The 23,700-nt window shown below is 38.5% G+C and overlaps 2 protein-coding genes across 2 annotated transcripts; both read right to left on the bottom strand.

Moving 5' to 3' along the window:
• Nucleotides 1-2,852: 2,852 nt before the first annotated feature.
• Pigy (phosphatidylinositol glycan anchor biosynthesis class Y) lies at nt 2,853-3,547 on the bottom strand. Its single transcript, XM_013363872.4, has one exon. It carries the CDS (start codon nt 3,545-3,547, stop codon nt 3,332-3,334), a length of 216 nt encoding a protein of 71 aa, XP_013219326.1. The 3' UTR covers nt 2,853-3,331.
• Nucleotides 3,548-3,592: 45 nt separating this feature from the next.
• Pyurf (PIGY upstream open reading frame) lies at nt 3,593-5,739 on the bottom strand. Its single transcript, XM_005337524.5, has 2 exons — nt 5,417-5,739; nt 3,593-3,774 (listed from the first exon to the last, which is right to left on the bottom strand). Exons 1-2 carry the CDS (start codon nt 5,617-5,619, stop codon nt 3,633-3,635), a joined length of 345 nt encoding a protein of 114 aa, XP_005337581.1. The 5' UTR covers nt 5,620-5,739; the 3' UTR covers nt 3,593-3,632.
• Nucleotides 5,740-23,700: the final 17,961 nt, after the last annotated feature.

Raw genomic sequence — 23,700 nt, 5'->3', positions numbered from 1 at the left:
CCCAGTATGGGGAAAAAAAAAAAGTTTACTGTCCAGATAGACAAAATATAGACACAGTACAAAAAAACTAGAATAAACCATGTAGTGTTTGACACGTTATACATATTTGGGGTCCAAGTGTAATTCAACACATAAGTACAGTGTGATTATATGGGGTAATTAACATTTCCTTCTCAAACAGTTTGTTAGGGAGCTTCAGATTCCTATCCTAATTTTTTTTTTGTTTTTAATATTTTTTTAATTGTTAATAGACCTTTATTTATATGTAGTGCTGAGAATCAAACCCAATGCCTCACACATGCCAGGCAAGTATGCTACTGCTGACCCACAGCCACAGCCATCATCCTAGTTTTTTTTTTTTTACAAAACATAAATTATTATGAACTATAGTCACATTATTGTGCTGTCGAACATCAGAACTAACTTCTCGTAACTGAAGTATTTGCTACTTAGATAATAAAGGTCCAGGGCTGGGGAAGTGGCTCAAGTGGTAGCACGCTCGCCTGGCATGCGTGCGGCCCGGGGTTCGATCCTCAGCACCACATACCAACAAAGATGTTGTGTCCGCCGAGAACTAAAAAATAAATATTAAAAATTCTCTCTCTCTCTTTAAAAAATAAATAAATAAATAAAAATAAAGGTCAAGTTTTGAGTAAGAATTAGAATCAAAGCATACGGTTCCTATTTTTCTCAACAGAAAAGTCCATTCAAAATAAAGATGCACATTACAGAGTAGTTAATAGTAAAGCCAGATTCCTAGATGGTTGCAAGCTCTTATCTTGGTAAGTCATCTATACTCCAGATTTCTCTTCTGTACAGAAATGTTAATATTACCTACACTTTAGGTTATAAGATTAAAGCATACAGTATAATATGCCTAGAACTGAATCCAGTAGAGCTTGTACAAGTGACTGCTAATTTGATTCTATTACTGAGACAATGGATAAATAATGAACTCCCTCAGGAGAATCATGTCAGTTTCCCCAGTTAAAATGCTTAACTTCCAAAAAGTAGAAATTGACTTCTCAAGATACAATGTTTATTAGCAAAACTGTAAAATTGTTCATATAATCTGAGGTCTCTTAGAGAAGAAGAAAGCAAGTACATATTTATAGCATTAGTTATATTAACTTTATAACAGTATAACATTTATACTGAGTTCTAAGGTGGTTAAATTTGAGATTTAATAAAATAATTTGTTAGGAAATGACCAACAACTTCTAATCTTCCAGGTTCTTTAAATATTATGTGATTTTAAAATGACTTGTGGGCTGGGGTTATAGCTCAGTGGTAGAACATTTGTCTAGCTAGCAGTGAGGCATTGGGTTTGATCTTTTTTTTTTTTAAGAGAGAGTGAGAGAGGAGAGAGAGAGAGGGAGAGAGAGAGAGAATTTTTAATATTTATTTTTTAGTTCTCGGCGGACACAACATCTTTATTTGTATGTGGTGCTGAGGATCAAACCCGGGCCACACGCATGCCAGACGAGCGCGCTACTGCCTGAGCCACATTCCCAGCCCTGGGTTTGATCTTTAATACCTCATAAAAATAAAGGTCCATCAACTAAAAAATATTTTTAAAAAATTAATGTGATTTGGGGCTGGGGCTGAGTGGTAGAGCACTTGCCTGGCACATGTGAGGCCCTCAGCCACATAAAAAATAAACAAAATAAAGGTGTGTGCCCATTTACAACTAAAAAAAAAAAAGTGATTTGTACTATTCATTTACATTGAATTAATGCAATAGAAAACATATCTTAGGGTTTTTTGTTTTTGTTTTTTGATACGAGGGATTGAACTCAGGTGCTCTCAAATACGAAGCTACATACAGCCCCTTTTTTCAAATTTTGAGGCAGGGTCTTGCGAAGTTGCTGAGGTTGGCTTTGAACTTGCTTATCCTCCTGCCTCAGCCTCCAGAACTACTGGAATTATAGGCATGCACACTATGCTTAGCAATCTAACATATTTTAATGTTCTCTTGATGGGGAAGGGGAAATCACTGTCTAAATTTTTCTAAGATGCTAATGAAGAATCATTAGGTTAGGACTGCAGCCTAGTGGTAAAGTGTTTGCTTAACATGCAAGAGGCCCTGGGTTCAATTCTAAGCACAGTAAAAAAAAAAATTATATTCAATTAAAGTTTTTCTTCTTCTTTTTTTTAATTCAGCCACTTTTATTTTTTTTTTTGAGAGAGAATTTTTTTAGTATTTATTTTTTAGTTTTTGGTGGACACAACATCTTTGTTTGTATGTGGTGACATGCGAGCGCGATACCGCTTGAGCCACATCCCCAGCCTTCAATTAAGTTTCTTAAGATAACTACTGGAACATTATTTATGCTATGCTTCTGAAATGTTTTGTACCATGCTCTTAATCAGTCCTGTTCAAAAGTCTAGAAAACTCAAGGCTCAAGCCCTTTGTGCCAAATAGACTTACTAAAGCAGGAAAAAAATAAGTATGCCTCAAAACACACTGTTAAATTCAACAGGACACAATCAACTATATCAAGTCTTCCCTCCCATCCCTAGCCTTACTTGCCAAAGGTACCCACTTTCCTGAGAAAATGAGTCTACTTTAGATTTAAATGCCTTTCTAAGCATAGCGTATTTTTTTTTTTTTGTACCAGAGATTGAACCCAGGGGCACTCTACCACTGAGCCACCCAACTCTTTTTTATATTTTACTATTTACATACAGTTTTTAATTTACAATATTTTCACAATTTCCCTTCTTTAGTACCATACTCATTACCAAAAACAAAACAAAAAAGAAACCCAAACCAAAACCCACTTTTTTATGTCAACTTCTTATTATATTTGAAACCAAAGAGATTAAGGTAATTTTATGAACTCAGAATCTTTTTTAAGTACATGAAATTTCCATTTTATTATACAGTTTTATATCACACTAGTTCAAATGCATTTCTCTAAAAACTCTTCCAAAACTTCTTTGGGATTAACTGAGTCATCTCTAACATGGCTGTGGCTTTACCACTGATGCTGAAGTTAAACAAATAAAATTCCAAATGATTGAATTTTTACATTAATAAGCTAAGAAATGGCCTCAGATTAATAGGGGTGTTAATCTCCATCAAGAAATGTTGTTGAAATGTTTCTTCTGATTCAGCAGTTATAAGTCAGAATCTTCAAAAAACAAGGGCACAACAAAAGTACCAAGAAGCTTATGCAGCTTATACCTCCCACAGTCCTAAGCCCAAGAGAAGCAAGGCAAAGCAACTTTCCTGCAAGTTAAATGGGTCTCCAGTACTTGCATCTAATTGAGCTTTCAGAGATATATACCTATCATCAATAGGTTTACCATCTAGGCTATGGTTGCACTAATTATGTCTAAATAGTTTAATACCCATCCAAGTCCAAAGGTGAAAAAACACATACACTGGTATGGTAATCGGCAAGAGCAAACTATAAAAGCAAAGGCTAGCAGTACTGGTACAGCCCTGTGGGAAGTTTTCTTCCACAGAGGCAGAGTAGAACAATCCTGCTAAAGAGATGAGTGGAATCAGAACAGTCAACGTTGGCAGAGACAGAAACATTCTTCTTTCCCACTTACTACCCGCCACCTTGTCTGAAAAGGTATATAGTATTAAGAAAATTTAATTGATTTTAAAAAATTATGAGTTAGTGTTGCTCCGTTTCTTCTTGTTTCTTATTTTGCTGTGTCGTCCTAGCTGCTTGTGGTATCATATTAGGAATTCCATCAATGATTGGATAGGCTATTCCCAATTCTTCATTAATCAATTCATTTGTTGAGGCTTCATATCTGAGGGGGGGAAAAAGAACAAAATGAACTGTAGAAACAAAATGCTTCTGAGCTTAATGTTCAATAAAAACCATTTATCCAATTTTTGATACTGTCAATCCCAAAGAGTATTAATTACAAAAGCAGCAGTAGCCAATTCAAGCATTTCTCTTAAGAATCTGTAATTATTTCCATTAGTTATTGCTCATATTATTTTTTCAGTTTATTCCCAAGTTTAGCCTTAATTCCTTTTTTTTTTTTTGGTACCAGGAATGGAACTCAGGGGCACTCAACCACTGAGCCACATCCCCAGCCCTATTTTGTATTTTATTTAGAGACAGGGTCTCACTGAGTTGCTTAGTACCTGAATAGGTTGGCCTCTGGAGCCACTGGGATTACAGGCATGCGCAACGAGCTTAATTCTTAATTCTTTTCCATACCAGTTAGAAAATATCTCCCCCTTTTATCCAAATATTCCTTCATTATCTAGTCAATCCCAAAATCATCCCAGTTGATTTACTACTGGTACAAAAACTAGAGAAAGATTGAACTTCCTCCTTTTAGAGTAAATGCTAAATAGAGAATCTTAATTATACATTAGATGGAAACCACAGAAAATCAAAATATGTAAAATAAAAGCTTGAGAAAATGTGAAGGCAGAAATGAGGAAACTTTGGAAAGCAGTGAGTCTCTACAGTGGTCCACTTCACCATTTGAATATAACCCTGAGGGACATATTTTCCATTTCCTCTTCTCCCTCTCACTCTCCCTAATCTGGGGGTGGGGAACAAGAATACCTTGAGTTATCTACCATATTCTTATTATTGAATTGGCATGGGGTCAAGGACCAAGCTTTCGGTTACAAATCTTCAGTGAGCCAGTTATATAATTAGCTAAAAGGTAAATCAAATGATAATTTCGAAGTTTAAGAAAATGGGATAATACGTTTGGAAAAAGCTAGAAAAAATATGAAAATAAAAAAACTGCTAACAATCTACCACCCAAAGATAACCACGGGTAACCTTTGGTGTTTGTGCAATTTGTAAGTGGTACCAATCAATATGCAGTGTTAGTAGCCTGGAACCTGTAGAGCTATCGTCCCAACAACTAGGTTAGAGGTTAAAGACGCTTTTACAAAAACCAGCTAGCCCTCAACTATGTAGGCAGAACTATTAAAATTGTCCGCTATCAGTCTGTACGGAGTACTTTCACAAGAATCTGGAGATTACTGCAATTATTTATGCTTTGGCCCTGTCCTGAATCTCAATGACTCAGAAACTTGGCTGTTCAGAATGTACCAATGCCCGGACCCTGTCGCCGAATGGTACCATTCAGTAAGCCCGCGGCGCCGGCGGGGATGGGGTCCCGCCTGGGAATCGGCGTTTTTAAAAAGGGCCCGGCTGATGGGAAAGCGCTGCCAAACAGAAAGCGAACCTCAAAACGCGAAGACCCACTTCCGCGGATCGGCGACTGGTCTCGGGATGTCTGAGGTTACCCTCGGGTCTACGCTCGCCCTGGACGCCGCAGCTGAGGTGCTAGGGAGCCCGGCCAGGCCAGCGTCTGGGAAACCTCAGCGGATACGGGACAGACCGGAACGCCCCCCCCACACACACACCCCACGTATCCCTTCCGCCAACGTAAACCCGGGGCTGGCGAGTCGCACCTGAGCGGCTTCTTGGAGAGAGGACACACCAGGAATTCCAGCAGTGCCTGATCGAAAGTGCTGGACGGCTCTTTCGCCCTCTCGCTCCGATCTGCTAAGGACAGCGACCTTGTCGCGCGGAGGCACCTACGAGTGACCGCGGATGGCGGCGCTCGTGTCCTCCACAGCGTCGAGGCGAGCCTGCAGCGTACTCCGTTCAGCATGATCCGCCGCCGGCAAACTCGCCTCCCTGCGCCCTACGCCAGCCGGGTAGCGTCCCTTTTCTCCGCGCCGGCTCCTCACGCACCGTCGACCAGGCCCCGCCTCTGGTGCACCGAAAAATGCTGCCCCGGAGCACGCGGGCACTGGTACTTTGGTTCCGAGGGAGCACTTGACCCGACTGCTTTTCGCAGGGTTATGATCTCTGCCTCGGGTTGGAGGACTCTGGTGCTGCGCCCTCCTGCAAAACTACAAACAAAACCCAGGCCAGGTGTATTTAGCACTACACCCACAGCCCCATTCAGTAGATTTGTGATCCCAAATTTACCTCTGACTTCCCAAGGAACCAAATTTGCCTCTGACTCTCCAAGGAATTGATGTCTGTTTGACCTTTTCTTATTCTGTAGTATAGAACACAACAATATAGGCTGTGAGGCCCATCAGCTTGGTTCCATATCCACAGTTTAACTAGATGGCTGAATTTTCTTATGTGTATTATAAGATTATGATTGTACCCACCTTGTGAATTCCTTCATAATTACGGGGTTAAATGTAATAGTGCATGCACCAGCATTTAGAAAGGTTCTTAGCATAAATTAATGCCCAATTAATATTATCTATTTTATTCTCAATGTTACCCATTGTTATTTTCATATCATCTAGTCTTTCCAGTTCAATACACTAGACTATTCCATTTTTTTTCCTTTTGTTGTGCTGAATATTCACGTAAATCTTTTTTGGATTATTAGGTTTTTGTTAAGGTCTGTAGACAAGTCAAAATAACACGTGGTATTTTGCCAGAGAAATGTTAGAGTTGGTAAACAAGTCTGGATGGTGCCTGGCAAAATGCCAGAGGGAATGGTTTGAAAAGTAACAAAAGCGAGCCATTAAGTGTGGAAATTCCTTATTGGTTGACTGATGTATCTAGTTTATGCTAATTAAGATAAGCTGTGCAAAATGTATAAATAGGTCTGTTTTCCTACAATAAATGGCTCCTACTCCTGCTGTATCAATCTACACAAGTTATTTGTCACCACCACCACCCCCCCCCCCATTCTGCTGGGCTGCAGGCAGGTTTTATCATTTCAGCATTGAGTTCCTGGAGGTTAAAGGTTAGTAAAGAATTTACAGATATAAATACAAGTTTATATTTTCAAACTTCTTTTGCGTTCAGCAATACAAATATAAACTGAGAAAAATATATTACTTGTTCATCTTATTTTAAAAACCCACCACATTATTTAATGCTGTTCCATCTCTATTTTTTTTTTAAAGAGAGAGAGAATTTTAATATTTATTTTTAGTTTTTGGCAGACACAGCATCCTTGTTTATGTGGTGCTGAGGATCGAACCTGGGCCGCAAGCATGACAGGCGAGCGCGCTACCTCTTGAGCCACATCCCCAGCCCATTTTTAAAGCTTAAAAGATCTCCAAATGCTAAGATATCTTATAGGATATGGAAAAGGAAACTCTTCTCTGTGTGAATACCTTCTTAAGAGATAATGAATCTTTGTCATTGCCAAGCCCATCTCGTCTCGTCTACAAAGAAATCTTTCACAGTCAGAACTTTCTGTTATTAGAGATGCTATTGGAGGAGAGTCTGGGGACAATCATTACAGAAATATTCTGAAGAGGGACTGTTGTAAAGTTCCTAGTGTACCTTCACATTATTTCCTGTGAGGGCAGTAGCAGGAATTAATTTTTCAGTTGAAGTTAGTTGATACTTTGGGCTCAGGGGAGGTAGGAAACTATAGGAAAGATATATTTCAGCAGGGTGTGGTGAAGCAGAATCTGATTTCTGCCAGCACTGTGTGGGCCCAGCCTTTGGTCCCTTGTCCCTGGGACCAGCACTCAGGTTTAAAGGCCATCTTAGTTAGCTTTTCTGGCCTGACCAACAGATCCCTATCACCTGGGTTTTCTAACCAGTTATAAATAAATTAGTTTCACTTTACCTCCACATAGGTTTGAGGCAGATCATTTTACTTTAATTTGTTTTAGTTGGGGGAAGAATGGAGAGTGCCAACAAAGTATTGAAAAAATCCTTGAATCCACAGTATTAAAAAGCAACAACAAATATTTAAGGACTGGTTGAGTATATGACTATATTAGTCCAAACTGTGTGTAAAATGTCAAAGCAAAATGTCCCTAAACAGCCCTTTATAATAAAAGAAGGTAACTGATTTCTGCATGTGGTAAACTAAGCTGAATGTAAGTGACTGTACAGAATCATGGGCCTGAAACAGTCTCTTTTATACTTTTTGCATGACTATAAATTTTCCATCACATAGACATGGGCATGTGTAATCACTTGATGGGTCTGAGCTCAGTTACAGTATTAGCTATATCATCTTGGAGAAGTTACTTAAACCCACTGCCTCTATCTTCTCATTTATAAAATAGGATAATAATATCTATCTTACAGTTTTTTATTTTGTTGTTGGTTTCATTTGTGTGTGTGTGTGGGGGGGGTGCTGGTATTAGGGATTAAATACAGGGGTGCTTAACCACTGAGCTACATCCACAGCCCCCCTTTTATTTTCCTGAATCAGGAGTGGGGGAGTTGAGGGAAGATGGGGATTGAACTCAGGGGCACTCAGGCCACTGACCTATATCCTCAAACCTATTTTGTAATTTTTATTGAGAGACAACGTCTCACTGATTTGCTTAGCCCCTCGTCCTTGCTGAGGTTGGCATTGACTTCATGATTCTCCTGTCTCAGCCTCCTGAACCACTGGGATTATGGTGTGTGCCACCCTGCCTGGCCCATAGTCCTTTTTATTTTTCATTTTGAGAACTTGTTGAGTTGCTTAGGGCTTTGCTAAATTGCTAAAGCTGGCCTCAAACTTGAAATCCTTCTGCCTCAGCCTCCTGAGCACTGAGAGGTATACTACCCCATCCATCTGCCTCACAGTTTTTGAGTGGATTAAAAAGGACAATTACAAGTAAAGGAATTAGCACAGGGGCTGGTCCAGTCTACGCATTTAAGGAATGTTATCAGCAACAAAATTGCTTCTTATGGTGAAGTTGTGAAAATTATGATGAAAAGGGAAAGAACAATGTACCTCTGCTATACCTTCCTTTGAACCGAAATGGAATTTTTGTACTTTCCAGTATGGATATTATCAAAACCACCATTTCTGGACCATGTCATAAAGTGAGTTAGAAACCTCCAGGCAAAGGAGGAACCAGACTACATATTTTAGCAAAGTTCCATAGGTTCCAAATTTGTGAGCACTGAAATTTGGGAAACTCTAATCCTGAAAGGTAAGTAAGAATAAATTTTCCTCTAGATGGCACCATTCAATATTTGAACTAACACTTATCTATGCTTGCTCTTTTCTCTCTGTGATTACAAAGATTTACTCTCATTTTCCTAGTTGTTGTCCCAATTTAGTGACATTTACTTCGGGCACAAAAATTTCTAAAATCTTATTAATAAATTGAAATTATAAAGAGTTCATTGAAATCAACATTTAGTAGATAAAAGGACAAAATGTTTGAAAAGAAAAATGTACAAAAGAGAAATGTATTCAATCAATAAACATATAAAATATTCATCCTCAGTACTGAAGTATGCAAATTTTGAAACAAAAAAAGCTTCTGTTTTTCACCTACTGGACTAGTAAATATTTTTTTAAATGTAATTCTTAGTATCAGTCATTCACTTATCAGTTTAATGAATGCCCACTGTGTAGCAGGCAGGCACCATTTGTATGTATGATATTTACAATTAGTTATTTTTAATATTTAAAATATTTAATAGTTATTTTTTAGTTTTAGATGGACATGGTATTTTTATTTTATTTTTTATGTGGTGCTGAGGATTGAACCCAGTGCCTCACACTTGTTAAGCAAGCACTCTACCTCTGAGCCACAACCCCAGCCCACAACTATTATTTTTAATAGAGTATTTTTTATTGATTACAATTATTTTAAACCAAAAATATAGGCATGGAGAGAGAGAAATGAATAAGAACTAAAATATTGGATGTCTTTAGCTTTTTGGAATATTGCTGAATTATTCTTTCAATGTTTCTCTATTAAAATTTTTTTCCTCTACTGGGATTAAATGTAGAGGTACATTACCACTGAGATACATTCCCAGCCCTTTTTATTTTCTACTTTGATACAGTGTCTCACTAAGTTGTTGAGGCTGACAGTATGATACCAGTCATACTGAATCAGAGTTAGGTTTTAACAAGACTTCCGGGTGAGTCATATGCACATTCAAGTTTGAAAATCATTGTCAGAGTATTTGGATCATATTTATCTATTAGCAGAAGGAAAGTGGAGGAAGAAAGAAAAATAGCATGTGAAAAGAGGGAGAAAGGGAGTAAAAGAGATTTTAAAAATGTTAAAATTGAAGACATACAGAACTTTAAAGTCAAGCATAAGTTATTATTCTTTTAGTGAAAATTGTGACAAATTTACTAATGAGAAAGGTAAAGAAGAAACTTTCATTATTGGGATTGTATTCATTTTAAAATTTTTCTGGGTACTAGGAATTGAACCCAGGGAAAATCTACCACTGAGCTACATCCCCAGCCCTTTTTATTTTTTATTTTGAGACAGGGTCTCGCTAAGTTGCTTAGGGCCCTGATAAATTGCTGAGGCTGGCTTTGAATTCGCAGTCCTCCTGCCTCAGCCTCCCGAGCTGCTGGGATTACAGGCATGCCACCATGTCCAGATATTATTAGAATTTTAAAGGAGAAAAAAAATGAAGATAAATTTAGGCTATATTAGGTTAGACATAAGTTTAAATCATGAAGGCCTAAGAACAATGACTTTTAAGATGAAGGTAAGTAAAAGTCAAAAGACTTATGAAGAATCAAATTATAAGAAATGGCAGTCAGGTGGAAGGAAGAAAGAGATTATATAGACTTTCAGCATGGTGTTTCTCACATGGTCACCTTCCAAGCTAGGCTGTTATCCCAAGGAATACTTTGGAAAATGGAAGAAGAAGGCTAAGGCTGAGTGATAGAGCCCATGCAAGCCTAACGCCCTGGGTTCAACTCCCAGCATCGCAAAAACAAAAAAGGAAAATGGTGGGGGACAGAACAATGAATACTACCAAATTACTTATTTAGATCTGAAGTAACATCATTTTGTCTCCTGTTGTCTGTTCAGTTTTATTAATAAAATCAGAATTTTGTATAGTATACCAACTTCTGTTTCCCCTTCTTTAAGCTCTACTTTGAACCCTTGCAGAAAGAAAATTTCCCAAACTGTTTTTCCTAAATATTAAAATTTAGATCAAGAGGTTGTTTTGTTGTTGTTTTGTTTTTTTGTGTGTGTGTGTGGTGCTGGGATTGAACTCGGGGCCTCATGCTTGCTAACCAAGCACTCTACCACTAAACTAAATCCCCAACCCAAGAATGGTTGTTCTCATGAGTACTTCCTGGTACTCATACTCCCCACTGCTTTTCAAGGTTCTGATGAGGGGTCAGCAGTTTCTTTCTGTAAAGGGTCAACACAGTGGTTAATTTTATGTGTCAACTTGACTGGACTAAGGTTTACCCAGATAGCTGGTAAAACATATCTGGGTATGTCTAGGAGAGCATCTTTGAACTGAGTAAAGAAGGTCCACCCTCACCCATGAGGGCCAAAAGGCCAAAGAAGGGTGAATTTGCTTCCTGTTTGAGCTGGGAACGTCTGACTTCTGTCCTTAGACAACAGCACTTCTTGTTTTCAGGCCTTTGGACTCAGGTGAATTATACCACCAGCTTTTCTCAGCCGATTCTCTAGCTACCTGATGGCAGATCATGGAACTCCCATCTGCTATAGTCATGTGAGCCAATTCCTATAATAAATCAATTTCTCTTTTTCTTTTTCTCCCATCCCTCACCCCAAGCAATCTCCTATTGGTTCTGTTTCTCCAAATAATCCTAACAGAACTACATAATAAATACTTTAGGGTTTGTATTCCATTCAACCTTTGGTGCAACTATGTCCTTGTAGTGCAAAGGCAGCCTGAGATAACATGTAAACAAATGAGTGTTGCTGTGTTCCAATAAAACTTTATTTAAAAAAAAAAAACTTGCTGGATTTGACCTGCAAGCCATAGTTTTCAATCCCTGTTCTATATTGTTTTTTTTTTTTTTTCAGGTGAACCATCACCATAATAAAAATTTAAATAGTAACATGTAATAAGTAGAAAGTGCCAGGCATTGTTCTGAGTTATTTACATAAATTATTTTGTTTAATTCTCACAGCAACAGTTTATTCTCACAGACTAGTTTATCACTGAGGGTTCGGTGTAGGAAAAAGAAATTATGCTAGGTATTTCCAGCATAAAGGAATTTAAGCTAGAGAAGGGGAGCTTATAAATTCATTTAAAGGGCTAGAAGAGCAAAATCAGGGAACTTCCTCTGAGATTTGGTGTTAGGGTTGTTCTCTCCTAGATCTGCCCCAGAGGACAGAAAACTACTGCTTCTACTACTGCTGTGGATGCTACCATGAACTCTTAAGAAGATGTGACAGCAGAGTGCAATGCTCACCCAGCTCACAGAAACTCATACAAACCTTGAGTGAGAACCAGCTTGTCAGCTTCCCGTGCTGCAGAAGTCTCACCTATACCTCCCTTTCAGTGTATGTAATTGGCTGAATCTACTCCATATGCAGAATACTAGCTGCAAGAGAGTCTGAAAAAGTGCCTTTTAGCTTTCCAACTTCTCCAAATAGAAGGAGCAGGGAATGGAGGTTGAGAGAGCCACAGTAGCTGCCACAGAAGGGGATTAACGTTATCTCTATTTAAAAGTGAGTAGGAAAGACATTCTTGTGTTTCTTTTATTCGAAATAGATAAATTATTATCATGGGTAATTGTTACTCTAGATACTCCTTTGATATAGTTTTAGTGAACTATTTTCTAATTTTTGAAATATTCCAAAACGTGTATGAATAGAACATTTAAAGAACAAAAATAGAGGGCTGGGGCATTGTGGTAGAGCGCTCACCTAGCATGCATAAGGCTGGGTTCGATCCACAGTACCACATAAAAATGAAAGGGGGACTGGGGTTGTGGCTAGGTGGTAGAGTGCTCACTTAGCATGCATGAGACACTGGGTTCGATCCTCAGCACTACAAAATGTAAAATAAAGATATATATACACACACATACACACACACACACACATATACACACCTCCTTTTAGGGTTTTACAGAGACTTCATTGCCTAGGCATAATTGCTCATAGACTATTGTCTATTTCTATAAATTGGGATTACCACAAACCTGTTCTTCAATTAATTTGCTTCAGTTTCTCACCAAAGAAAATTTTTTAAAAAATGAAATAAAGGTATTGTGTCCACCTACAAGTAAAAAAAAAATGTCTAAAAAAAAGAACAAAATAGAGGTGATGAGTCCTTTATGAAAAACTATTCTTCTTTCCATATATGCATATGTTAGTTCTATTTAGCTTCTAAGCTTAATTTAAACCTAGTCATTTTTGTGATCAGTTTTGAAATCTGACAGTGTGACATTATGATCTATATATTTTGGTTTTCACCAGCAGTCCCTGGATTATAACTCCCTCCCCAAGGCAAGCCAGAGAAACTGGACTATCTCTTCCCCAGGCTGGTCACAGTAATTCTAATCTTCCCTTATCTTTCTGTCTTGAAGATGGCCATAAAGAAATTCCCAGACCTACCCTTATCCAACAGTAGGTCATAAAACCCTTTTCATTCCAGGGAGGCTCTGCTGCATGACCTGGAGGGAAAAATGATGCACAGAGAGTTCAAGAAGAATCAGAAATAAACAAGCTTTGCTGGGTTTCCTCAACCAGTCTATCAGCAATTATGTCTATGCAATGAAGTCTCTGTAAAACTCTAAAAGGAGAAGATTCAGGAGCTTCTGGATAGATGTACAAGAGGAGGTTTCTGGAGGGTGTGTCCAGAGAAGACATGGAATTCCATGCCCTTCTCCTATACCTCACCATCTGCATCTCTTTGTATCCTTTGTAACACTCTTTATAATAAACTGGTAAATGTGTTTCCCTGAATTTGGTGAGAAACTGAAGCAAATTAATTGAAGAACAGGTTTGTGGGAATCCCAGTTTATATCCTATTAGTCAAAAACGCAGGTAAAGCAACATGGGGTTTGAAATTGTCATCTGAAGGTGGTGGTGGGGAGGAGTCAGAGACTGAGCCTCCTGCCTGTGAGATCTTTCTATGTAGACATCATCAAAACTGAAGTGAATCAAAAGATACCCATTTACTGTCCACTGCAGCAGAATTGCTTGCTTTCTTGCTTGCTAATGGGGAGAAATCCCCAGACTTTTGAGGTCACAAAAGACTTCTATATTGATTGTATAAGAGTAGAGGGAAAACATACACTTTTTTTTAACATTACTGATAGTTATACAGAAGCCATTTGAAATGTACATTTTAAATATTTATATTGTTAATATACAATAAGATGTTTATGAAGGTATAGCCCTACAACATCCACTCATGTCTATATTATTCTTCCTCTGAGCTCTTGTATAATTCTGGAGGTTTATCATTCTCATCTAAATTTTGTTCTTGAAGATGAAAAACTTTTGTAACAGGAGATAAAATGGATGTCTCCTGAGGTCTCAGTAAACAATTTCCTGGTGCCACATGGCTCATACCAACACTCCCCGCAAACCTCCCTTAGCCACTGCCTTTATACTCCTCTTTGTGTGCCTGAGGCACAGTGTGAGTTCAGCAAATTTAAATGAACACATTAAATATTGTAGTATATGTAAGTCTGGATCACAAGTTCAAAGCCAGCTTCAGCAACTTAGCAAGGCCCTAAGCAACATAGAGATATCCTGCCTCAAAATAAATAATAAAAAGGGCTGGGGATGTAGCTCTGTGGTAGACGCCCCTGGGTTCAATCCCCAGTACTTAATTATTAAAATAAATAAATAAATAAAATCCCAAGAATAAGTTTCTTCTCTATTTTTCTCATTAGCAAATTTGTCACAAATTTCACTAAAAGAATAACTTATACTTAACTTTAAATTTTAAACATATTTTAACATATTTCTTGGTTTTTATTTTTTACTCCCTTTCTCTCTCTTTCCATCTCCCATACTTCTTTCTTCCCACTCTCCTCCTGCTAATAAGTAAATATGAGCCAAATAATCTGACAGTCTTTTCAAACTTGAATTGCATATGAATCACCAAAAATCTTGTTAAAATGCAACTGAGGGGCTGGGATTGTGGCTCAATGGTCGAGCTTTCCTGTCATCTAGGATATGTGAGGCCCTGGGTTCGATCCTCAGCACCACATAAAAATAAATGAACAAGATAAAGGTATTGTGTCTAGCTACTTCTAAAAAATAAATGTTTTTTAAAAATGCAACTGATTTATCATGACTGGGATCATACTGCATAGGAGGCTTGAAATTCTCATTCCTAAAAGCTACCAGATGCTGCTGCTAAGTTGCAGGTCACAGTTTTAATTAGAAGACTCTAGAACAGTGTTTTTTAAGCTGAGACAATTTTGGCTCCCAAGGATATTTGACAACCTGTGGAGACTTCTTTCTTTGTTATGACTGGGTGGTGCCACTAGGTAGAGACCAGGAATGCTACTAAGCACCTTTCATGCACAGGATAGTCTCTTACCACAAGAATTATCTGGCTCAAAATGTCCATAATGCCAAGGCTGAGAAACCCTTCTGTAGAATGTTTTTGGTTTGTTTTATTTTGTTCTGGGTAACAGGGATTGAACCCAGAAGCGTTTAACACTGAGCCACATCCCCAGCTCTTTATATTTTTATTTTTATTTATTTTTTATTTTGAGACAGAGTCTCACTAAATTGCTGAGGCTGGCTTTGAACTTGTAATCCTTCTCCTCAGATTCCTGGGATTACAGGCCTGCCCCAAGGATAAGGGCTCTAGAATGACCTTGAATATTAATTATAAACGTCCAATGGGTGTCTTCTATGAGCCTAAGTAAAAACTTTTTCTCTAAGGAAAAACTTCCCAGGAAGCTGCTACCAATTTTCTTACTTCTTAGCCAGTACCTGTGACTGAAAATGTTTTTTGGTTGTACTGGCAAGATTTCTTCCTTTCAAAAGTCAACCACCCAGGATGGGGTTGTGGCTCAGTGGTAGAGTGCTTGCCTAGCACATGTGAGGCCCTGGGTTCGATCCTCAGCACCACATAAAAATGAAGTAAAGGTATTGTGTTCATGTACAACTGAGAAAAATAAATGTTTCTTTAAAAAGTCAACCATCCCTTAGGCATATCCTTTTCTAATTTATTAAATGAAAATTATGAATGGAATTTTTTAAACATTAATATGATTTTTAAAGCCTCACATTCTTAGAAAAAAATATAAATTTAAGAAAGAAAGTTTATAGCATTGAAATGTGTGATCCTAAGTGACTCGTATTATCCCATGTGGGCTCATGCATCATGAACCTTAGAAAATAACTGAAGCATTTCTCAAAATTATAATCTATTGGTGTTTTATATTATGCATGCTTTCAATAAATCTTCAGGTTGTGTCAATGTAAAAAGAAATGAGATTTCCATAGTGAAAAAAATGAGCCTCCAAAAGGGGGCTCTTTAAAGGGTTTTTACGTTATTGTAGGAAGCTGTTTTTTCCATAGTTGAAGAGATTTAGGAATTTGAGAACTCTAAATTGATTTGACTCTCCAGTGATGTAGTTTATACAAACATTACAATTCCAGCCAACTTGGGAGGATGAAAAAGGAGGATGGCAAGTTGAAGGATAGCCTTGGCAATTTAGCAAGACCCTATTTCAAAAAATAAAAATAAAAAGGGCTGGGTATGGGGCTGGGATTGTGGCTCAGTGGCAGAGTGCTTGCCTCACACATGTGAGACACTGGATTCAATCCTCAGCACCACATGAAAATAAATAAACAAAATAAAGATATTGTGTCCCTGTATAACTAAAACAAAATATTTTTTAAAAAGAGGAGGATGGGTATATAACTCAGAGCTAGAGCACCTTTGGGTTCAATTCCCAGCACCCCTCCCCTGCCACTGTTGCATATGAAAAATAGAAAGATTTATTTTAAAAATTAGAATCATGATTATAGAAAAGTAAGGACTGTCCTGAGTAGTTTTCTTTAAACCATGGTTACGATTTTATATTTTTGAAAGCTTGTTTTTTCTATTTTTCTAAGCCTGTCAGGCTGACTTATAGCCTAAAATTGGACTTACCTGGCCTGCCAGCACCTGGGGCACAGTCTTGGGAGTCACTCTGTCCTATTTTCTTGATTTCATTGCAAAACTACTGGATTTTTGAGTAGTTTGAGTTTGATCTAGCCACTGAGGACATTTTTTTAAATGTAAGGATCTCATTGAAAAACACTTTATTCAACAACTTATAGAACTGATAAACTGAAAAATGTTTTATAAGGTGATTAAATTGGAGAGAATGATTCTCTTAAAATAAACACCCACCTCTCAACCCCACTCCCCACTACCAACTCTCTCTCTCCTTTTTTTTTTTTTTTTTTTTTTTTACTGGAGATTGAATCCAAGGGTACTTAACCACTGAGCCACATCCCCAGCCCTTTTTTACATTTTATTTAGAGACAGGGTCTTACTGAATTACTGAGTGCCTTGCTAAATTGCTGAGGCTGGCTTTGAAATTGCAATCCTCCTGCCTTAGCCTCCCAAGTCTCTGGGATTACAGGCATGTGCCACCATACCCAGATGTCTCTCCTCTTTTTTTTTTTTTTTTTTGTGTGTGTGTGTGTGTATGTGGTACTGGGGATTGAACCCAGGGCACTCTACCAACTGAGCTGTATCCCAGTCCTTCTCTCTCCTCTTTACTAAGTAGAAGATACTGCTATCTACTGACTTGAAGGTCCCAAGTCTGAAGGTATCACAGAGTTTCCCTTTTCTCATCTCTCACATTTGATTTGTCGCCACGTCCTCTCATATGCATCCCCCATAGCTTCTGACTTATCTAAGCCCATGTAGTTTAGATATGAAGTGCCCCCCCAAAGCTCATGTGTGAGACAGTACAGGAAGGTTCAGAGGTAAAATGATTATGAAGACTGTAACATAACAGTGAATTAATCCATTTGATGGATTAATAATTTGAAAGAACTACTGGGTGATAACTATAGGCAGGTGGGGTGTAGCTGGAGGAAGTAGATCTCTTCTGGGGACATGTCCTTGAGGATTATATTTAATTCCTGGCTCTTCCAGCATTCATATGGATCTCTGATTTTCTCTCTCCCTCTTTCTGTCTCCCTAGCTTTTCTTCTCTACCTTTCTCTATCTCTCTTGCTTAGCTGCCATAACTGACAGCTTTTCTTTCTCTAGGGGGCAAAATTGCGACATATGCAGTCGAGGGGAGAAATAAAAAATGTCCACGCTCTTCTGCCCCTTTCAATGCTTTATTCACTCAAATTACTCAATACAGTTCACTCTATAGGTACTTTTTAATATATATAAATACTTACAAAGAAGCCCACTTGATGAACACAACACAATGCCCTTATTTTCATGTGGTGCTGAGGCTCGAACCCAGGTCCCACCCGTGCAAGGCGAGCGCTATCCCACTGAGCCACAATCCCAGCTCCCACTCTATAGGTTCTTAAGAAAACTACAATCCTTAATGCTAGGCACTGCAATAGACATAGTCAATTCACAGCAAACAATTCTAGATTAATTCTAAGCACTGCGAAACACAGTTAATCATGATAGGCTAATGACAGATATTTCCTCTGCATGCTAAGTTCAAAAGTCTTAAGGCTTAGCTTTATGTCCAGCAGATGCACACTCACTCAGACTGCGGTGATCAGGTCCAGAACCAAGGCAGGCTTTTCCTGGCGTGGAGTGGATGACCGGTTGAGGAGAGGGTCCTAGGGAGAAGTTGCAGCTCTCACCAGGGTCTAGACAAGGCAGTAGAGTTTGAGAGTGGTGAGGATAACGCAGAGGCTCAGGAATGAGGACAAGTGATGGGATGCCAGGTCCTCATCAGGCTCTCCAGCTCGAGTGCATCCTTGTTTTGTCTGGCTAATCCCTGTTCATTTGCTCTATTATTTATACTAAATCTTGGAGCTTTTGACCCCTCTCTCAATATTTATCAGCTACCACCAGATTTATCAGTGCCATCATTTACCCTGGGGTCAGAAACATCTGGTCTGGTGGTCTCCACCCTGATCTTCTACCCTTTCCCTCTTACCAGGCGAGGGACAGCCTGCCAGGGTCTTCACTCTGTTTATCAGGGTGAGGGGAAGCAACTTGTTTGAGGCCATACTGGAGGGCTCTGTGAGTGTGCTTGCAGGTTTCAAACTGGAGTTTTTAAAATGGAGTTGCTTAGGCTCAGGCCTAAGGCCATCCTAACATTTCCTCTGCCATGTCTTTCCACCATGATGTTCTGCTTTACCTCAGGCCCTGAGCAATAGAGTCAACTGACCATGGACTGAACCTCTGAAACCATAAGCCAAAATAAACTTCTCCTCTAAGTTGTTCTCGTCAGGTGTTTGATCACAGTGATGAAAAGCTGACTCACACACAACCTTTATGACTTCCTTCCTACCCGTTAGTAGTCTTCTAACCAGTTCTGCCTCCAGTCCTGTCCTTTTCCAATTCTTCCCCTACAGCACTGCCCAAATAATATTTTGAAGGGAACATGAGTCTGAAAACTCACTAACTAAAAGCCTTTGCTTAAAACATAATGTCCAAACTCCTTAGTGGGGTTTCTTTAGAGAACTTTTTTACTTTAACCCCCCTGGTAGCCCCCAAATTTGTTTTTATATAATCATACATTTTTAATTAATAGGTTTTTTTTTTTGGTGCTAGGGATAGAACCCATGTAAGGCAAGCACTCTAGCAACTGAACTATATCCTCAGCCCAAATTAATAGATTGTACTTACTTATGTTGTTATTATTATTATTATTTTCAAGTGCTGGGGATTGAACCCAGAGCTTTAGATATGCTGAATGAGTGTTCTACCATGGTAACTGAGCCTCACTCCCAAGTCTGTTCCCACCCACGTACTGCTCAGGTGGTGGAAGTGAGGTTCCTCTTCATGGAGCAGGCTGGCTGCGGAATAAAAGCTTTAAAAAAAAGAAAATGGCAAAACAACCACCAGACACAGGAAGTAAATTTAAAAAGCAAGTGTTTCCACACTAGAGAGAGAGAGAGAATGGAACCCAAGCTTGCTTTATTTATATGGGGGAACATCAAAGGTTTTCCATGGAATGTTCTTTGCCAAATAAGGTAGGGGACTGTCCAGTTCCCAACGAGTTATGCCCAATTACAGAGCGAGGATAGCTGTCTCCCTAGTAGAGGGAAGACAGAGATCTCATGCCTTGGGCAATCTGATGAGCACGGGAGAGCTGGGTTATTAGTTCCAAGGGAAAAACCTAAGTCTTCATGGCTCCATACCAAGTGAAGACCCTTCATGTAGCTTACTGGTGGCTCCTCACAGTCTAGCATAAGCTTTTAAGTTTCTTCCATGCTTTATTTATGTATTCATAGCTCATAATCCACTATATCTATATTCCACAGTTTGTTTTCTCAAATATCTGTTGAAGGACATCTTGGTTGCTTCCAAGTTTTGGCAGTTATGAATAAAGCTGATATAGACCTTCATGTGGAGGTGTTTGTGAAGATACTGTTTTGAACTCATGGGTAAATACCAAGGAATCTGATTGCTGGATCTTATGGTAAGAGTATGTTTAGGTATGAAAGAAACTGTCCAGATGTGTTTTCAAGATTGTGTACCATTTTATGTTCCCCCAGCAATTAATGAGAGTACCTTTTGCTTCACATCCTTGTCAGTATTTGGTATTGTCAGTAACTTGGATTTACCATTTGAATGGTATAGAGTGGCATCTCTTTGCTTTAATTTGCAATTCTTTTTTTTTTGCAATTCTTAATGATGTATGATGTTGATTATCTTTTCATATGCTTAGTTGCTATCCATATATCTTCTTTATAAAATGTCTATTCAGATATTCTGCTCATTTTTAATTTTTTGTTGTTGTTTTTAGAACTGTGGGTTGAACCCAGGGGTGCTTAACCATCCCCAACTTTTTTTATTTTTGATTTGAGTCTGAAAAGGTCGGGCGAATGTCGGAGGAAAAGACCACCAAGAGACTGTCTCATGCAACAGCAATGGGTTTATTGGGGGTCCAGCATGCTGGGGCTCAGAGCTCACTTCAGAGGAGCAAAGAACAAAGAGCCCCAAGAACCACTTGAGCAGAATTTTTATACATTCTTTAGAGAGGGTAGGGACTTTACATACATCATAGCTTCCTTCAGCAAATCAGCATACACCGCGGGAAAAGCAAACAACAACTCTCAAACATGATTAGCACATTCATTGGCGGGAACAGGTCAGGTGGGTGTGATAGGTCAGTCCTATGGCGGGGTATACATTCAAACTGATTGGTTTAGGCCCTGGGGTGCGTACTACATGCTGAGCTGCGCGGTGTCTGGGTTGTTAAGCAACTAGGTAGTCAAGGGGGAGGGATTTCGACACACATCTAATGGGCAGTTCCGGGAATTGTCTTAACTGCTACAGGAATTTCGGGCTTTGAGTGCAGCTTAGAAACTTTGCAATACCTGGTCCTTTACATTTTAACTTCAGTTTCTTTTATCCTTTCAAGTCAGAATCTCACTAAATTATTTAGGGCTTAGCTAAATTGCTGATGCTGGCTTTGAACTTGCAATCCTTCTTCCTTAGCCTCCCACCCTGCTGGGATTATGGACACTCACCACTGTACCTGGATGCATGTGATAGTTTAACAAGTTTGATGCAAATAAGTGAGCAAGAAGTTCCAAACTGCTTTCACAGGCTTGTACAAAGATTCCTGGAACTATGGCTTATGAGGCCCTTAAGGAATTGCACCACCTTCTCTCCAGCACTTTCTTTTATGGTGGCGACCTCCCATCTTAAATTCAGTCATTCTGAATTATTTGTTGTCGCACTAACACTCTAGGCTATTTCATAGTTCCATGTCTTTTGCTCACATCATTCTACCTACCCAGAATACCCTTTCCTCCTTTTGTTCATCTAAACTACTACTTATCTTTTAACTTCTAATTCAAACATAATCTCTTGTTTAAGGAGAGATTTAAGGAGATCCAACTCTCTCCTTTTCTCTGTTCTCTGTAAATTGGCCATTCATCCTTTGATAGTGGTAGATTGATATCTCTTTCTCTCTCACACACATACACATACAAATGCGCACACTCACAAACACCTCAATGACTTTATTGCAATAACTCATTTATATATCTGTCTTTCCTACTCATCCATAAGATCTTTTAGGTCAAAAGACTACATGTATGTTTTATTTCTTTATCCCTAAATCTATCAGTTACTGGGTCAGAGCAGGTACTTAAAAATGTTTTTTAAAATTAACGTAACATGTCCAATACCACATATTAGTTGTTCCTCTTGCCAACAGAAAAAAATATTACTGCTATGTTTTGAATATGGTTTGTCCCCCACAGGTTCATATTCTGGAAGCTTGATCTCTAGAATGGCATGTTAGGAATTGGTGGATACTTTAAGAAGTGGGCCTAGTGGGAGGTAATTAGGCACTGTCTGCATGACCAGTTAATGCTGTTTTGTGGGAATTCTAGCTTTCATGGGATTAGATTAATATTACAAAATGGTTCCTATAAAGCAAGGCCACCCTACATGTTTGGTGCCTTCTGCATGTAGCCAATTCCTTTCTCTGTTACACAGTCAGAGGGCCTTCACCAGAGCCTAGAAGATAATAATACCATACTCCATGCTCTTGACCTCCAGACCTGCAAACTAATTAAACCTCTTTTTTTTAAGTATCCTACATTGTCAGCTTCTGCTAGCTTTTTAAAAATTGTTTGAGAATAACTTGTAGACATGAGGTTCATTTACACTTAACCACTTCAAAACAAAACAAAAAATATTTTTATATCACCAAGTATAATGATAAAAATCAAGAATTTTAATATCAGTGCACTATTATTGTATTATTATTGGATTTAAATTTCATTGTCCTACTAAGCTAATGCTGTTGTTCTTTCCTTCCTTCCTGTCTTAGTCTCCTTCCTTCTTTCTTCCTATCTTTCTTTTTTTTTTAATATTTACTTTTTAGGGCTGGGGATGTGGCTCAAACGGTAGCACACTCACCTGGCATGTGTGCGGCCCGGGTTTGATTCTCAGCACCACATACAAAGATGTTGTGTCTGCCGAAAACTAAAATATAAATATTAAAAAATTCTCCCTCTCTCTCTCTTTAAAAAAATTTACCTTTTAGTTGTACTTGAACACAATATCTTTCTTTCATTTATTTATTTTTATGTGGTGCTGAGGATCGAACCCAGTGCCTTGCACATGCTAGGTGAATGCTCTAACACTGAGCCACAATCTCAGCCCTCTTTTTTTTTTTAATATTTATTTCTTAGTTGGACACAATATCTTTATTTGATTTATTTATTTTTATGTGGTGCTGAGGATCTAACCAGGGCCTCGCACATGTTAGGCAAGTGCCCTGCTGCTGAGCCACAACCCCAGTCTCTCTTCCTATCTTTCTTTCTTTGTCCCTGTTTCCATTTCTCTTTTTCTCTTTCTTTCTTCTTTTTTCTTTTTTGCTGTGTTTTAAACCCAGGTCCCCACTCATACGAGGTAAGCATTCTTCCACCCAGCTATACCTCTAGCCCCAATGTTTTTGTTCTTAATAGCTAAAGAAAAAAAATCCATATGTGGTCCAGGATCCAACCCAGGATCAACTATTGCACATTGCATTTCATTGTCTTGTCTCATTTGTCCTTTCAATGTGTAACAGTTCCTTGTTTTCTTTTGTTTTTTCTTTTTCTTTCATGACCTTGTCATTCTAAAGCATACAAGAAGTCCATTTATAGCAAGTCAGTCCCTTGATTGGATGTGTCTGTCTGATATTTCTTATGATTAGATTCAGGTTATTCATTTTTTGCCAGGAAAATCACAGAAGCAATGCTCCGTCCTCAGTGCATTGTTCTGTCTATACTAACTCTGGTTGTATTTTTGAAATGATGCCTGCAAGTTGTCTCCACTGTAAATTACTGTTTTCTTCTATGGAATGGGGATGAGTTTACACTTAAGGCTAAAAGAAAGAGCAAGAATCTCTAAGCAATCTAAATAAAAA

This window comes from Ictidomys tridecemlineatus, chromosome 9 (assembly GCF_052094955.1).
Source record: "Ictidomys tridecemlineatus isolate mIctTri1 chromosome 9, mIctTri1.hap1, whole genome shotgun sequence".
NCBI classification, from domain to species: domain Eukaryota; kingdom Metazoa; phylum Chordata; class Mammalia; order Rodentia; family Sciuridae; genus Ictidomys; species Ictidomys tridecemlineatus.
Note: the sequence above shows the minus strand (reverse complement) of the source record. Positions and strands in the feature narration are given on the sequence as shown.